An 18,809-nucleotide genomic window follows, 5' to 3' on the forward strand; every position below is an offset into this window, starting at 1 on the left:
AAAGCCACTTTAAAATTTGAAACCGAACTCTGCTTCCCCGACTAGTACTAGTAAGGCTACTTTTATATTAGCGTTTTGTGCAGATCCGTCATGGATCTTCGAAAACGCTTGTGTTACAATATTACAACTGCATGCATCCATCACGAACGGATCCGCTTGTATTATGTCTTCTATAGCCATGACGGATCCGTTTTCTATTGTGTCATAGAAAACGGATCTGTCCTGACACGCTATGTAAGTCAATGGGGACGGATCCGTTTTCTATGACACAATAGAAAGCGGATCCGTCATGGCTATAGAAGACATAATACAACCGGATTCGTTCGTGATGGAGTCATGCATGAAGGTGCTCCACACCACATGGTGGACAGAAAAACGCTGCAGGTGTCCGGCTTCAGAGCGGAATGGAGACAGAACGGAGGCAAACTGATGCATTCTTAGCGGATCCTTTTCCATTCAGAATGCATTAGGGCAAAACTGATCCGTTTGGGACCGCTTGTGAGAGCCCTGAACGGATCTCGAGAGCCCTGAAAGTAGCCTAACTCGGAACTGAAGTAGTCTTACATCTAGACTGGCACAGGATACGCCGAAGTTATGTAGAGGCCTCCAGATATAGGGTTTATTAAGACCCCCCTATGTTACTATGTAGAAGTGAATGAAGCATTCTGGGAGTTGTAGTTTCTGAATAGCTGGAGTGCCTGAGGTTGCTGACCCCTGCTCTACGCCATCTATTGATCGGCAGACTTTCAGACAGATTTTTATGCCAGAATTGTGGCACAATTATGGTGAAAAATGGCTCATCTTACTTGGACCCCTTTTGACTAAGCCCTGCCCTTTGTGGAGCATGCCAGGAAACCATGTGGAAGCCCTAGACAGCCTAATTTAGGTCCCCTTTTAAACAGCTTTTTGGTACAGACACATTAGTAAATCTGGGCCACTGTGTGCAAAAAAATTCCAGAAAAAAACCTCAAAAACGGAAGGTGGTTAAAAACCCCCCACATAGTATTTATTCTGGTGAGGTTTTTACACGCCAGAGACATTTCACTGTATGTTTTTATGTCTGCGCGCCACAAACTGTGGACAATGACCTGAAGTGAAGACATGATGATCGCTTGTACTAACATGAACTGAACACTAGGTGGCGGCCAACCGCCGGGTGAGCCCCTGTGAAGAACGCTTAGCTCGCTGATTCAGTGGGGGCTGGTTCCTGTGTGTCACGTGACTGCTGACAGTTCAGAGGTCAGTCTGCTGACAGTCCGGGGGCAGAGTACTCAGGTCAGTGCCTTCATTTCTAGTCTATGGTATGTAGTTACCCGGCGCTAGTAATAACTGAGTGAGCAGCATAGTCTGTACTGTCCCTTACAGGTGTCCTCTAGCTACAGATAAGGAGACTGGCGTGTGTAATGTCCTGCAATGCGTTAGTAATCGGGTTCTCCTCTTGGGGATGGAGGTTGCGGTAGTGGGGTCTGCATGTGAATGAGACTTTATCTGCACTCAGTGACAGAACCAATGATGATAAGCATAAAGCACCAACATATGCTGCAGTGCTGTACAACAGACATTGTACTCATTAACATCAGTCCCAGTGAGGATCACAGTCCATTCCCCTGCGCCAGGTTTAGGCTACTTGCACACGTTACGGATCATGCACAGTTTTTCCGCATGGATCTTTGTGCGAGGGAGCGTTCACGCGGCCGTATTTAGGGGAGCGTTCACGCGGCCGTATTTAGGGGAGCGTTCACGCGGCCGTATTTAGGGGAGCGTTCACGCGGCCGTATTTAGGGGAGCGCTCACGCGGCCGTATTTAGGGGAGCGCTCACGCGGCCGTATTTAGGGGAGCGCTCACGCGGCCGTATTTAGGGGAGCGCTCACGCGGCCGTATTTAGGGGAGCGCTCACGCGGCCGTATTTTCAGTCTGCATTCCGATGTGCATTTATTCCCATTCATTTCTGTGGGGCTGCAATCAAAGCAGACAGCACAGCGATGTCATCTGTGCTGCTGTTCCGCAAATTATAGAAAAATTCCCAATTCCTGTCCATTTTGCAGGCATAGAATAGTCATTTCTACATTAGGGCCTGCGGAAACTGGCAGTATCCGTGTTTTACAGATTAGATACGGTTGTGTGAATGCTCCCTTTCTACAGTATCAGCAAATCTGACAAATCTCATGTACACAGCTTTTTTTCCATGCAGAAATCGACCTGCACATTTTGTCTTTTTGTGTGGATTTTGTGAAGTGTGGATTTTAAAGTAAGTAGAATGTCAATTGTTTGTGCGATTCTGAACCTTCTGTAGGTTTTCCCTATAAACTCAATGGTGTTGTTACCATTAAGAGAAAGGCCGCCTTCAGACGAGCGAGTGTCACGCTCTGGACCTGCAGCGCAGCTCCCGTCCTGAACTTCCAGAACTGCTAGGGTCGCATAGCATTATAGCGAGTTATGATGCTATGTAACCCTCAGGCCCCTTTCACACAAGCGAGTATCTCGCGGGGGGTGCAATGTGTTATGCGAACGTATTGCGCCCGCGTGGAATCCGGACCCATTCATGTCAATGGGGCCATGTACATGTGCGTTAGTTTTCACGCATCACTTGTGCGTTGCGTGAAAATGGCAGCATGTTCCATATTCTGCAGATTTAGAAACCCGCAGCGTGTCAGTTGTTCCGATTTATATATATATATATATATATATATATATATATATATATAGTAGAGAAGGAAAGTCCGCAGCACTCCTTTAAGTAAAAAAGTGAAATTTATTCACACATGTCAGACAACGTTTCGGTCCTCTCACAGGGACCTTTTTCAAGTCAAGTGAACAAAAAAGTGCATAGTGCAAAAATAAATACAGCTCTACAGCATGACACAATCCATTATCAGCCAATAGAGTACTAGTGCACTCCCATTCATGGGTGGACTACAATTCATATAATTAACTCCATATATTGCCGTACATACCAACTTCAATAGGCAGTATATCAGTGATACATTCAATAATAATTCATCATCATATGTGTACATAAGTGTATATAATAAAGTGAACCGTGCAATTTAAAAAAGTCCTTGACTATATTACCTTGCCTCAAGCCTGATGGAGAACCGAGATAGTTTGTGGAGAAGGCGTCTCTACTTGTGTCGGAACACGCCACTCATCCGCGTCCTCTGCTCCTTACTGCGCATGTATTCAACCCCCTTCTGTTCAAGCAGCTTCTAATACTCCTACGTCGCCTCTACGGTGGAAACCAGCGTGATGACGTACGGTCGATCACGTCCAGGCGCCGCGCACAGACAAGTCTGCGTCAGCGTATAGACAGATCGCTCGCGCCCCATCACGAGTCCATATCCACCATCTTACTTCAGGCAATGTTTTTGGGCAATAATATCATGCCTCCATAACTCCCATATTTATCTCGTCTCCATCCAAAAAGGCCCGGCACTGGCAAAAAGTCAGCATACATATATATCTTTAGTTCAGACAAATCATTGTAGCTTCCATTTAATTCACCTGCATATAGAGAGCAGACAACATCAGGGTATAGGCCATGTAAAGATGGTATCTAGCTAACCATTCCTCCTGTCACCCTAAATTCTACATTTAACCCTTTGGGTTTTAGGGTATCAAGCCGAAAAATCCACCTTAGTTCAGTTTTTTTTAGTTTGCTTAATCGATCACCTCCTCTTTCCAATGGTTTAACATGATCTATAATCATAAATTTCAAATCACTTTCTTTATGATTTTTTTCGGCAAAATGCTTTGATACAGGCAGATCTCTTCTTTTATTCCTAATAGATTGCCTATGGTTATTTAACCTAGTCTTTAGATCAGCAAGTGGTTTCACCAACATATAATTTTTTACAAGGGCACCATAGTACATATATCACCCATGACGAATCACAGGTGAGATAATGCCCTATATCAAAGGTCTCGCCCGTGTCTGGATGTGTGAACGTCGATCCCTTGACCATCTGTTTACAGTTCACACATCCCAGACACGGGAAAGAGCCCGTGCGCCTTGTTTTAAGAAATGTCTGTCTAGATTGTCCTTTAGTCTGGTACTTTGGAGTGTACTACCTTATCCCTGATGTTGCCTGCTCTTCTATATGCCATCATCGGCACACTTCTAAATGCAGCAACATTTGGGTGTCCACTGCTCAATAAACTCCAATGTCGCCTTACTATTTTTTCAATTTCGGGACTCAACTCGTTATATGATGATACAAACGGCAATCTATCATTAGTTCTTCTAGTTTTCGGGGTCAATAACTCATCTCTGGGGATTTTTTTAGCCCTTTCTGCATGTCTTTTTACTAACTTTCTAGGGTATCCCCTGTCTATAAAAGATTGTTCCATATTTTTCATTGCTGAGCACATATTCTCATCTTTATCAACAATTCTCCGCACCCGGAGCATTTGGCTAAACGGCAGAGAATCTACCATCCTTCTTGGATGCCCACTAGTAAAATGCAACAATGTATTCTTATCTGTGGCCTTAATGTTTAAATCCATATGTACCTGTTCATCCTCAATATATACTTGTGTATCCAAGTATTGCACCCGGTCAGTCGATGCCGTTAACGTAAACTGGATCTCCCGGTCAAGGGAGTTCAAGTGTACGTGAAAATCCATCAACTGATCCATGGTGCCACCCCAAATGAGGAAAATGTCATCTATGTATCTCCACCACGACAAAACTTGATTGAAGTGGGGAGATACATAGACGAGACGTTCCTCAAATGACCGCACAAAAATATTTGCATAAGTGGGCGCGGCATTAGAGCCCATCGCCGCGCCCATCTTTCTGCAAGAAAAATTGTCCCTGGAACACGAAATAATTGTTCCTCAAGGACAATTCCAACAATGTCAATATAAATTGTCGTACTGGAGCGGGATGCTCTGAATGTGCCAACATCTCCGCTACAGCCGACAAGCCTTTATTGTGGTCAATCGAGGTGTACAACGACACTATGTCAAAGGAGGCTATAATCGCCCCCTTTGGTACCTGCATCCCTTTAATCTTGGTGATGAAGTCTCCGGTATCCCTCACATACGATCTAGCACCCATAGCATATTCTCTCAGTATCTTATCCAGAAATACATTGATATTAGATAGTATAGAGCCCCTACCCGAGATTATCGGCCGACCTGGAGGGTCAACCAACCTTTTATGTATCTTTGGTAATGCATATATCGTGGGTGTAACCGGGGACTTCACCACCAAAAAATCCTTAAGTTGTCTATCAATAATGCCACTCTGCATCGCCTCAGTCAAATGTGCATCAATTTTTCCTTGCAATGTCGAACCTGGAGTCCCTGGCCAATGGCTCGTAGACGCCAGGTTCGCTCAATTGTCTTCTTATCTCATTAACATATTGAGTGGTGTCCATCACCACGATCCCACCACCCTTGTCCGCGGGCTTGATGGTGAGATCGGGGTTACTGGACAATCCCTCCAATGCAAGCATTTCCTGTGTCGAAATGTTTGGCCTCATATACATACTGGGATGAGTGTTTTTTCTCAACATAGCTACGTCTCTTTTGACCGCTTCAGAAAAACATTCTAAGGCATGTGAATTGACAAGTGGAACAAAATCACTTTTTAAATACAAATCAAACTGTTTCAAAGTAAGTTGACCATCGACATTGCCAGGTTCATTAGCATTCACATTCATGGCATCAGAGGAACCGGAGTCGAACCACACCCTCAGTTTGAGATTCCTGAGGAGGCGGTTCAAGTCCAGTTCCAACTGAAACCAATCCGGCCTAGCCTGTGGGCAAAAGGACAATCCCTTATTTAGGGCTTTCAATTCATGCTCAGTCAATGTGTGGGATGAAATGTTAACCACCACATTCGATTCTATTTTCTCTTGTTTGTATTCATCTGTTTGGAGTTGTTGGTCCTCATTAATCTCTGCGCTCTGGTTTTTCCAGGCTCTTCTATGTCTGAGCCCTCCCCGTCTCGTGGGGCGTCTCCCATAGCAACTCGATGGGCCTAAAAAAGTTCCAGATTGACTAGAATTGAAGGTCATCATTGGCATCTTTGTTTCTCACCCATTTGTTGGTTTCTTTATTGCGTTTAGGTGTTTTCTTTAGGTAAAGTACCCCTGTCCATACGCCAGGGTTGCTCCCAGACATATACATGGCCAGACGTATAATCACTCTGATCTCTATGCCATTTTGATCTTTTGACCTCCTCCAGGTCTTTCCGCATTTTATCCAAAAAAGATCGTTGTTTCTCTATAAATGTGTCAGCCTCATTAGTGGACACAGTTGCCTTCAGCTGTTGTTCAGTGTCCTGCAATTTACTTTTAAGCACGACCATTTCCTTCTGAGAAAACTCAATGTTGAGCAACATAATGTCCATCGCATATTTATTCGATATAGCTTCAAAACGTGCTCTAAAATCACCATCTTGTGAAAACATATTCGGCTTTAGGCGGGATCGCATGCCCCTTGGTATGCGTTTACTTTTATAGTACTGAGCCAACGTCAGTGTATGTAGCTCAGTGGATAACAATTTTTTCGACGTGCCTTCATACTCCCTCTTGATATTGATAGCGGAGGGTACATTAAGGAAGGCAGCATCACCCTCTACATTTCCCATAATCCTCTGTATGTCCACATCACTATAGGCAAAGACATGTATGTCACTGTCCCCATGTTGGGACATACTACTTTGGATGTTGGTAGGGTCGGGTGCAGAGCCTTCGGTCGACAATAGATCCATAGAAAGATTCAGGCAGCACTCCCTTCAGTGCAAATATAATAGTGCAGGTGCCCGCGGTGGTCCCTCGATATGGGACAAATTCAGTAGAGAAGGAAAGTCCGCAGCACTCCTTTAAGTAAAAAAGTGAAATTTATTCACACATGTCAGACAACGTTTCGGTCCTCTCACAGGGCCTTTTTCAAGTCAAGTGAACAAAAAAGTGCAAAGTGCAAAAATAAATACAGCTCTACAGCATGACACAATCCATTATCAGCCAATAGAGTACTAGTGCACTCCCATTCATGGGTGGACTACAATTCATATAATTAACTCCATATATTGCCGTACATACCAACTTCAATAGCAGTATATCAGTGATACATTCAATAATAATTCATCATCATATGTGTACATAAGTGTATATAATAAAGTGAACCGTGCAATTTAAAAAAAGTCCTTGACTATATTACCTTGCCTCAAGCCTGCTGGAGAACCGAGATAGTTTGTGGAGAAGGCGTCTCTACTTGTGTCTGAACACGCCACTCATCCGCGTCCTCTGCTCCTTACTGCGCATGTATTCAACCCCCTTCTGTTCAAGCAGCTTCTAATACTCCTACGTCGCCTCTACGGTGGAAACCAGCGTGATGACGTACGGTCGATCACGTCCAGGCGCCGCACACAGACAAGTCTGCGTCAGCGTATAGACAGATCGCTCGCGCCCCATCACGAGTCCATATCCACCATCTTACTTTAGGCAATATTTTTGGGCAATAATATCATGCCTCCATAACTCCCATATTTATCTCGTCTCCATCTACACAGGGCTCGGCACTGGCAAAAAGTCAGCATACATATATATCTTTGATTCAGACAAATCATTGTAGCTTCCATTTAGTTCACTGCATATAGAGAGCAGACAACATCAGGGTATAGGCCATGTAAAAAGGGTGTTTAGCTAACCATTCCTCCTGTCACCCTAAATTCTACATTTAACCCTTTGGGTTTTAGGGTATCAAGCCGAAAAATCCACCTTAGTTCAGTTTTTTTTAGTTTGCTTAATCGATCACCTCCTCTTTCCAATGGTTTAACACCATCAAGCCCGCGGACAAGGGTGGTGGGATCGTGGTGATGGACACCACTCAATATGTTAATGAGATAAGAAGGCAATTGAGCGAACCTGGCGTCTACGAGCCATTGGCCAGGGACCCCAGGTTCGACATTGCAAGAAAAATTGATGCACATTTGACTGAGGCGATGCAGAGTGGCATTATTGATAGACAACTTAAGGATTTTTTGGTGGTGAAGTCCCCGGTTACACCCACGATATATGCATTACCAAAGATACATAAAAGGTTGGTTGACCCTCCAGGTCGGCCGATAATCTCGGGTAGGGGCTCTATACTATCTAATATTAATGTATTTCTGGATAAGATACTGAGAGAATATGCTATGGGTGCTAGATCGTATGTGAGGGATACCGGAGACTTCATCACCAAGATTAAAGGGATGCAGGTACCAAAGGGGGCGATTATAGCCTCCTTTGACATAGTGTCGTTGTACACCTCGATTGACCACAATAAAGGCTTGTCGGCTGTAGCGGAGATGTTGGCACATTCAGAGCATCCCGCTCCAGTACGACAATTTATATTGACATTGTTGGAATTGTCCTTGAGGAACAATTATTTCGTGTTCCAGGGACAATTTTTTTTGCAGAAGATGGGCGCGGCGATGGGCTCTAATGCCGCGCCCACTTATGCAAATATTTTTGTGCGGTCATTTGAGGAACGTCTCGTCTATGTATCTCCCCACTTCAATCAAGTTTTGTCGTGGTGGAGATACATAGATGACATTTTCCTCATTTGGGGTGGCACCATGGATCAGTTGATGGATTTTCACGTACACTTGAACTCCCTTGACCGGGAGATCCAGTTTACGTTAACGGCATCGACTGACCGGGTGCAATACTTGGATACACAAGTATATATTGAGGATGAACAGGTACATATGGATTTAAACATTAAGGCCACAGATAAGAATACATTGTTGCATTTTACTAGTGGGCATCCAAGAAGGATGGTAGATTCTCTGCCGTTTAGCCAAATGCTCCGGGTGCGGAGAATTGTTGATAAAGATGAGAATATGTGCACAGCAATGAAAAATATGGAACAATCTTTTATAGACAGGGGATACCCTAGAAAGTTAGTGAAAAGACATGCAGAAAGGGCTAAAAAAATCCCCAGAGATGAGTTATTGACCCCGAAAACTAGAAGAACTAATGATAGAATGCCGTTTGTATCATCATATAACGAGTTGAGTCCCGAAATTGAAAAAATAATAAGGCGACATTGGAGTCTATTGAGCAGTGGACACCCAAATGTTGCTGCATTTAGAAGTGTGCCGATGATGGCATATAGAAGAGCAGGCAACATCAGGGATAAGGTAGTACACTCCAAAGTACCAGATAAAGGACAATCTAGACAGACATTTCTTAAAACAAGGCGCACGGGCTCTTTCCCGTGTCTGGGATGTGTGAACTGTAAACAGATGGTCAAGGGATCGACGTTCACACATCCAGACACGGGTGAGACCTTTGATATAGGGCATTATCTCACCTGTGATTCGTCATGGGTGATATATGTGCTATGGTGCCCTTGTAAAAAATTATATGTTGGTGAAACCACTTGTGATCTAAAGACTAGGTTAAATAACCATAGGCAATCTATTAGGAATAAAAGAAGAGATCTGCCTGTATCAAAGCATTTTGCCGAAAAAAATCATAAAGAAAGTGATTTGAAATTTATGATTATAGATCATGTTAAACCATTGGAAAGAGGAGGTGATCGATTAAGCAAACTAAAAAAAACTGAACTAAGGTGGATTTTTCGGCTTGATACCCTAAAACCCAAAGGGTTAAATGTAGAATTTAGGGTGACAGGAGGAATGGTTAGCTAAACACCCTTTTTACATGGCCTATACCCTGATGTTGTCTGCTCTCTATATGCAGTGAACTAAATGGAAGCTACAATGATTTGTCTGAATCAAAGATATATATGTATGCTGACTTTTTGCCAGTGCCGAGCCCTGTGTAGATGGAGACGAGATAAATATGGGAGTTATGGAGGCATGATATTATTGCCCAAAAATATTGCCTAAAGTAAGATGGTGGATATGGACTCGTGATGGGGCGCGAGCGATCTGTCTATACGCTGACGCAGACTTGTCTGTGTGCGGCGCCTGGACGTGATCGACCGTACGTCATCACGCTGGTTTCCACCGTAGAGGCGACGTAGGAGTATTAGAAGCTGCTTGAACAGAAGGGGGTTGAATACATGCGCAGTAAGGAGCAGAGGACGCGGATGAGTGGCGTGTTCAGACACAAGTAGAGACGCCTTCTCCACAAACTATCTCGGTTCTCCAGCAGGCTTGAGGCAAGGTAATATAGTCAAGGACTTTTTTTAAATTGCACGGTTCACTTTATTATATACACTTATGTACACATATGATGATGAATTATTATTGAATGTATCACTGATATACTGCTACTGAAGCTGGAATGTACGGCAATATATGGAGCTAATTATATGAATTGTAGTCCACCCATGAATGGGAGTGCACTAGTACTCTATTGGCTGATAATGGATTGTGTCATGCTGTAGAGCTGTATTTATTTTTGCACTTTGCACTTTTTTGTTCACTTGACTTGAAAAAGGCCCTGTGAGAGGACCGAAACGTTGTCTGACATGTGTGAATAAATTTCACTTTTTTACTTAAAGGAGTGCTGCGGACTTTCCTTCTCTACTGAATTTGTCCCATATCGAGGGACCACCGCGGGCACCTGCACTATTATATTTGCACTGAAGGGAGTGCTGCCTGAATCTTTCTATGTATATATATATATATATATATATATATATATATATATATATATAAATTATTTTTTTTTTTTGTGGGAAGTTCAGCGTTTGCAATGTAAAGGGTAAGTTTGAGTCAAAACCACACTAAAGGAAGTGCGCACAAGAAACCGTGCAGTTCTGGAATGTATTGGATAACACTGACAGCATTATGTCAGTGTCATTTAATACATTCCAGACCTCTAAGGCCCCTTGCAGATGAGCGTGTCCGGATGCGTTTAGTGAAAACTGCGCGATTTAGCAAGCAAGTCCATTCAGTTTTGTTTGCAATCGCGTTCAGTTTTTATCGCGCGGATTTAATGCGTTTTGCACGCACGTGATAAAAAAACAGAATGTTTACAAACAAAATCTCTTAGCAACCATCCGTGAAAAAGGCATCCGCACTTGCTTGTGGATGCAATGCGATTTTTCACACAGCTCAATTCACTTCTATGGGGCCAGCGTTGCGTGAAAATTGCAGAATATGGAACATTATGCCATTTTCACGCAACGCACAAGTGATACGTGAAAACTAACGCACATGTACACGGCCCCATTGACATGAATGGGTCCGGATTCCACGCGGGCGCAATGCGTTCGCATAACACATTGCACCCCCGCGAGATCCGCTGCCAGTGTTTCCTTTCAGTCCTGGCCACAGCTTGCTGCTTGTTTCCTGCAGCATTTCCTTAGAGCCTGGGTCCCTGTGTTTTTTATGGGTTGGATCACGTGACCTCACCAATCAATCCTAGCTCTCCTGCACATATATAAGTGGCTCAGCCCCCTTCCAAGATGCCTCAGTGTCAAGGTCCTTGTTTCCTGCTAAGGTTCTTGATATCTGCTTGTGTGCCTGTGTTCCTGGATTCTGCTACCCGTTTGATCCCTGATTGCCTTGACTCTCCTGTTGCCAACCTGGATTGCCTGACCTGTACCTGTGCCACCTGCCCTGACCTATTGCCTGTCTGACTTCGCCTCTGCCTCCTCCTTCGGTCCTGCACTGTTGCTCCTGGTAACGATTTAGCCTGCTGACTACGCCTGTACCTCTGGTACCTTTCTCAGGTACCTCCTGGTCCGCCTGGACCAGCTGCCTCATGTACCTATCCTCCTCAAGAGGTAGCGACCTGGTGTTCTCCTCGGGAAAGTCTATCAGGGGTGGGGACAAAACTTTTAGAGGAGGTAGGACACATGGCACAATGGGTTCACACCCACCGGTTCGTGACAGCAGGAGAACATTTATGGATTTTATTTCATGTACTTGTGGATGTTGTAATTATTGATCCATGCTGTTTTTCTCTCTTTCAGGTAGAATGGGTCGCTTAGATGGAAAAGTAATTTTGCTGTCAGCAGCAGCCCAGGGAATTGGACAGGCCGCTGCCATTGTAAGTCTGCCAGTCTTTAGTCCGTTTTTCATCCTCTTTGATTCTTATCGCTGCCTTTCAGTATCACTGTACAATTATTTGAAGTCTGTGGTCACCTTTGGTAAATCTATAGTAATAGTTTGAGAAACTTCACAAGGCTCCCTTCACACTTTTTTTTGCAAAAAACAGCAAGCATTATTTTAAACTAGAGTTGTTGCGATACCAAATTTTTGATTCGATTTCGATACCATAAAAAAGTATTGCGATACTTGATACCACGCGATACCACGCAAAAAAAAATAAACCAAAAAAGCCACGTGCATTCCGCATTTTTAAAAATGTCGATACGCGCATTTTTTATTTTCTGTTCTGGCGTTCGCCACATAGATATTTTTTTTATTTTAATAGTTTGGACTTTACGGACGTGACAATATTTATTTATTTATTGTTTATATATTTTATATGTAAAATTGGGAAAGGGGGTGATTTGTACTTAATATTTTGGTGTCTTTTTTTAACTTTTTTTTTTTTACAGTTTATTTAATTATTATCCTGGGATCTTTTCATCCCTTGTCCTATTCACCCTAATAGATCTCTATCAGGGTGAATAGGACTTCACACTCTACCTGCTGCTCTGTGCCCACAGCATCAGGGATGTTACCATGGCAGCCAGGGCTTCAGTAGCATCCTGGCTGCCATGGTAACCGATCGGAGCCTCAGAATTACATTGCTAGGGCTCCGATCAGAAGCTGCCACTGCACCACCAATGAGGAGGAGGGGACTCTGTGGCCACTGCCACCAATGATTATAATACTGGGGGGTTGAGGGGGGCAGGCGCACTGTGCCACTAATGATTATAATACTGGGGGGTTGAGGGGGTGGGTGCACTGTGCCACCAATGATAATTAACCCTTAATACAGGAGGTGGGTACTGGCAGCAGATCAGCGGCAGTTAACCCCTCAGGTGCCGCACCTGAGGGGTTAACTGCCGCTGATCGCAGCTCCCTGTCAGAGGCAGGGTGCCGGCTATGCGATTCTGCCTCCAGCACCTGCCTCCTGTATTATGTGTTAAAGACGACCTTATATGGGTTCAGAGTTTGTTAAGTAGCAGGCTACACAGAGCGGCGCCCAGAGATGTCCCAGCACTTACTATTATTCCTGGGCGCCGGTCCGTTCGCCCGCTGTGCCCCATTACGGTCTCCTGCTCCGTATGCTAATTACTATTGGAGCAATGGGGAGGAGACAGCAGCGCAGGGAGAAGGAACGCCCAGAAGAGAAGCTGATGTCTCCTCCCCATTGCTCCGATAGCGCGCTCATGTCCTGTGATACTAGACTGTGCGCAGCAGCGCAGCCCAGTATTGAAAAAATTAAAATGGAAAAAGTATAGATTGGGTATCGAAATTTCGATACCCGCAACAACCCTATTTTAAACATGTTTTTTATCTCATCCATATCATTGGGGGGACACAGGCTTGACCATGGGTATAGCTGCTGCCACTAGGAGGCGACACTAAGCACAAAAGTGTGAGCTCCTCCCATTCAGCTGTACCCTTTCTACATGGACTAAGCTAAAGCAGTTTTAGCTTAGTGTCCGTAGGAGGCAGACCTCCCTGCTTTGCAGCTCTGCTGTTTTTTATTTTATTCTTTTATTTTTTTTCTCTTTTCTTTTGGGCTACAGGCAGCTCCAGCTTCTTGCGTTTCCACCCAGGAGACGGGAGACCAGGGGGAACCAAGCCCGCTGCTCCTTCCCAATCTCCAGAAGGCAAGGAGAACCAAAGGTTCCCAAATCCTCTGCATCCCGCCAGCCTGCAGGTCACCACGACCACCCACTTAAGTCCCCTCTGTTCCGGTGTAGCAGCCCTCCTCAAGGGCCGCACATCGAAGGTGGTGATCCGGCTGCAACCAGGGGGGCAGAACACATCAGATGGGTGAGTATTTTTGGCCCCAAACAACTCCCCTTCTTCCTCCTCCCCCTTCTCAGGTTACCTGGGCTGATTGTCCCCCAAGGTGGCCTTGTCCCCTCCAGGCATCTCTCTTCTTTCCTGTCGAAGGTGGGGGAGGCATCTGAGTGCGCTCTATTCCCCTTTGTTCTGCTGGCCCCTTCCTCCCTCTCTGCGTTCCCGGACCCGGCCTTCACAGCGTCCCTGGTTCTGGACTCCACCGGGGCCGCTTGTCATTGAGGCCCCGGCTTCTCTGGGGTTCTTCTCACCCGACCGGCATCCATGTTCGGCCGGGGCTTCTAGGGGCAGCTCCGCTACAATGAGGGGGAGGCCCCCTTTAAGAGGAACAGAGGGATTGGGCCTGCGCTTCTCTGCGTTCGCCGGGTACCGGCTCCATATTGGGGACGGGGCTTGCAGTTCTCTCTGCTCCTTCCTCCTTCATCTGTTCTGGCGCGAATCCATGGCACTCTTTCTGCGCTCCACCCACCTTCTGCTCCAAGAGGACTTCTGCGGGACTCTGGCTCAAGGCTCCTCCGGACCAGCTGCATTGATGGACACAGGCCGGGTAAGCTCTGTCTCTCCTTCTTACAGGGTCTAACCATCTCTCCTCATCCTCCTTCCTGTCACTACAGGGTACTCACTATGTCCAAGCCCAGACCCCAGGCCCCAAAGCAGGCGGACACTTCTGTGCGCCATTTTGCTTGTGCTTCTTGTCGCCCTAAATTTCCATCTGATCAGTTGGATCCCCTCTGCTCTTCGTGCTCTGCCCCACCGCCAAGTGGCTCTGACCCTGACCCAGTCGCCCCTACTGCCCAATCCATGGTAGAGCCGGAGTGGGTGTGCTCCCTGTCAAAGATGGTACAGGTCGTCTCCCATACCAACAAAGCCATTGTGGAAATACTGGGGCGTTTGTCCGCCAGGCCGTCCTCTGACCCATCCGACTCTGGGGATCCTGGGGCTCATTCCCATTGCGGCTGACCTGCAAAACGGGCCAGACCTCCCTCCAGACCTCCCTCCCCCAGAAGAGTGTCTGCGCCCCCCGTTTTTTCTGCCTCTCCGCCACCTCCCAGACAGTCTCACTCTGACATGTCCTCCCTGGAAGAGGCATGTTCCGAGAAATGGTTTTAAGATGCAGACTTTGTCTCTCCTGAGGACCAGTCTTCAAAACTGTCCTCTATGGTGGACTTTCTCATTACAGTGTTTATAGAAACCTTACAGGTTGAGGACCACCCCTCATCGGCCGGCTTGAGTTTTTCCTTCAGGCGGTCTCGTCACTCGCCCAAATGTTTTCCTAACCACCAGGATTTTGATTCCTCTCTTTCCAAGGAGTGGAATTTTGCCTTACCAAAGTGCTTAGACGTCTTTTATCCATTTCCGGAGGATTTGACTAAGAAGTGGTCCACCTCTCCTATAGTTGACCCGCCAGTATCCCGCTTGGCAAAACATACCACTTTGCCTATGGCGGATGGGGCTTTCTTCTTGGATATCAGGGATAAAAAAATTTAATCTTTCTCAAAATCATCCTTTCAAGCAGTGGGCACAGTACTGCGGCCGTTTTTTGCCTCTACATGGGTTAGCAAAGCTATGGGTGAGTGGGCAAACAAACTGCGTCATGGTCTCTATTCGGGGGACTCCTCGGAGGAACTTTCTGATTGCTCTGCAGCTCTCCCATGCCAGTTCGTATATTTGTGAAGCCTCTCTGGATGCGGCCAGACTAATGGCCCGCTCGTCAGCTCTTTTGGTGGCTATACGCTGTTCTCCTGCTGGGTGGCAGATAATGCTTCAAAGCGGGCCTTGATGGCCCTCCCCTTTTCCGGGAGCAGGCTTTTTGGCAAACGCCTGGACAAGATAATTTCTGATGCTACAGGTGGTAAAAGCACTCTTTCAGAGTTTTTCCAGCCCCAAGTGGCCAGCCGACAAGTCTGCCCTGGATCAGAGATGTAAGCCCTCCTTCAAACCTTGCCCTTCCTGGCGTCCCCGCCAACAGGGCTCCAAGTCCTATGCCCCCAAGACTACCTCTGCCTGACTGGCAGTTTTTGGCGCTCAACACCTCAACTGGGTGGGCGGCCACCTTCATCTGTTTCATCATGTCTGGCTGGCTCACGTTTCGGATGCCTGGGTACGCCTCCCAGCTCAAACCCGCCGAGCCCTCAGGTAGTGGTTGGTTTCCCCGATGTGGACGTTGGGACGCTCCTTCCTTCCTTCCCGTCCACTTGATGGTGTTGACAACGGATGCCAGCCTCCGGGGCTTGGGGGGGGGTGAGTATTAGAAAATCTCTCCGTTCAGGGAACGCGTGAGAAACGCTCCCATCAACATTCTGGAACTCAGGGCGATTCGTCTCTCTCTGCTTCATTGGACCGGCCACCTCTGGGAACGTCCGGTTCGGGTCTAGTCCGACAATTCCACGGCGGCGGCACTCGCATAATTCCATGGAGTCAGTTCACTCTTCCTTACGTGTTCCCTCCTCTTCCCCTCAACTGCATCTTCTCTGCAAAATCAGGTCCGAAGGTCTGCCAGTCATTCTCGTGGCCCCGGATTGGCCACGCAGAGTGTGGCACGCATCCCTAGTCTCCCTCCTCCCTGACGAACCCTGGCGTCTTCCCCTTCGGGAGGACAACTTGTCGCAAGGACCGATCTTCCACCGGAATTTAAAGTATAACTGTCATATATTTTTTTTTTGGGGGAGTATTGGATTGTGGTGATTATGATCTCCTTGGTGGCCCTATTTCAACTTTTCACTGTGTACTCAATTACCCCTTAACTCCACAGTTTTGTTCCCTGTACTGCCTACTTTTATCTGTGCTTAAAATCAGGTTCCTATGCAGGGTCCGTCTATGTGTTGAAGGACGGAAGACGCAGAAACACTCAGCGTGCAAGGTCCCATTACAGACAGCCAGGGACTGTAAGTAAATTATTAAAGCCAGGTCCTCTCCAGCAGCTGATAACAGTGCCTGGGCTGTGTGCACTTCTCCCTGTCCCTTTACTTGGCAGACGCTCCCTCACTCAGCAGACTGGGACAATGCAGGGCCGAAGCAGCGCAGATCAGGGAAGGGAGATCTGCCGTCTGCTCAGTGTATAAATGAAAGCAACATGTGGTAAGAGGACCCCTTTGTGCTGCAGGAGATTAACCCTTTAGGGGGAGGGCTCTGGTTACTGACACTTTTGGGGGGCTATTGTTACTGGCTAGTGAGGGCAGGCGGGATTAGCCTCAGGGTGAGGGCAGTGGCGGCCATCCTAACTGAATAGTGAAATTGCAGTTTTATGCAGACTGGTTGCTAAGGGCTGAATCTTATTAAATATGGGGTAAGTCAGTCTAATAGTAACTGATTCTGGAATATCATGTTATTAGTAACTACATATATGGAAATTCGAATTAGGGTCTAAGTGTGACAGTTATCCTTTAAGGTCTCATCATTTAACGGCATGGCTGTTAAAGCCACCGTACTAAGGGCTCAGGGTTTCTCGGATGCTGTTGTCCAGACCATGATTCTTGCCAGGAAGCCGTCTTCCTCCCAGATCTATCACTGGACCTGGAAGTCCTACTTTAGTTGGTGCGAACGCCACCAGCTGTCCCCCGTTTGTTTTTTGCTGCCGCGACTCTTGTCTATCCTGCAGTCGGGCATAGACTTGGGTCTGGCTCTCAGTTCTCTCAAAGGGCAAGTTTTGTCTGTTTCCATTTTATTTCAGCGGAACTTGGCTTCTCTTTCTGGGGTTAGAACCTTTCTGAACGGGGTTGCACACGCTGAGCCCCCTTACCGTCCTCCGTTGAATCCTTGGGACCTTAATATGGTGCTACAAACTCTTCAGTCATTTCTGTTTGAACCTTTGCAGCAGGTGTCCCTTTGCTTCCTGTCCTACAAGGTGGCCTTTTTAGTCGCCATCACTTCCATCCGTAGGGTGTCGGAACTCGCAGCTTTTTCCTGTCGGTTGCCCTTCCTGATCCTCCATCAGGACAAGGTAGTACTTCGCCCTGTTCAGTCCTTCCTTCCGAAGGTTGTATCGACATTCCATCTCAATGAAGAGATTATTCTTCCTTCCTTTTCTCCTGCCCAGTCTCACCCCTCGCGAGCAGTCACTTCACACTCTGGATTTAGTACAGACTGTTCATATCTATTTATCTCAGATGTCATCTTTCCGACGGACGGATTCGCTATTCGTCATCCCAGAGGGGCCGAGACGAGGGTTGGTTGCATCAAAAGCCTCCATTTCCTGATAGATTTGTTTGGCTATTGTGGAGGCATACCGCATCAGTGACCGTGTCCAGCGCTTTCTGCTTGGGCAGTAGGGGCCTCTTGAGCAGCCATCATGGGGCCTTGGCCCTTCAGGTATGCAAGGCGGCTACTTGGTCGTCTTTGCACACTTCTGCTAAGTTTTACAGAGTACACACCTTTGCATCCTTTGATGCTTCTCTGGGCGTAGAGTTTTACAGACGGCGGTTCTCTAATTGACCGGAGGGTTTCTTTGTTTATGGCCCACCCTTGGGTCTGCTCTATAACATCCCTTAGTCAAGCCTGTGTCCCCCAATGATACGGATGAGAAAACAAAAATTTTTGTACTTGCCGTAAAATCTGTTTCTCTTCCGTTCATTCGGGGACACAGCTCCTACCCATGTTATCTTTTTACCTCTTTGTGGCCTTCTTGTTCTGGGTTTGTACATTGTTTGGTTTTCCTGTGTTTTTTCTTGCTTCTTCTACTGCTTTTGCACAAACTGTTTTAGCTTAGTCCCTGTAGGAAGGGTATAGCTGAAGGGAGGAGCTCCTCGTGTCGCCTCCTATTGGTAGCAGCTAAACCCATGGTCAAACCTGTGTCCCCCAATAAACGGAAGAGAAACAGATTTTACGGTAAGTACAAACATCAAATTTTGCTGCAATTTTTCAAGTCCTACAGAAAAACCTATCGTACAAAATGTAAAAAAACAA

General features: G+C 46.3%; 1 protein-coding gene across 1 annotated transcript in view; it reads left to right on the forward strand.

Annotated features, from left to right (window-relative positions):
* Window positions 1–1,200: 1,200 nt before the first annotated feature.
* Window positions 1,201–18,809, forward strand: part of LOC122924923 (3-hydroxybutyrate dehydrogenase type 2) — a 61,055-nt gene continuing 43,446 nt past the window's right edge. The window contains exons 1-2 of the mRNA XM_044276467.1: window positions 1,201–1,275; window positions 11,894–11,970. Coding sequence (XP_044132402.1) covers window positions 11,899–11,970 — 72 coding nt within the window. The 5' untranslated portion in view covers window positions 1,201–1,275; window positions 11,894–11,898. The remainder of the gene's footprint in view (window positions 1,276–11,893; window positions 11,971–18,809) is intronic.

The sequence above is a fragment of the Bufo gargarizans genome, chromosome 1, assembly GCF_014858855.1.
Source record: "Bufo gargarizans isolate SCDJY-AF-19 chromosome 1, ASM1485885v1, whole genome shotgun sequence".
Lineage (NCBI taxonomy): Eukaryota > Metazoa > Chordata > Amphibia > Anura > Bufonidae > Bufo > Bufo gargarizans.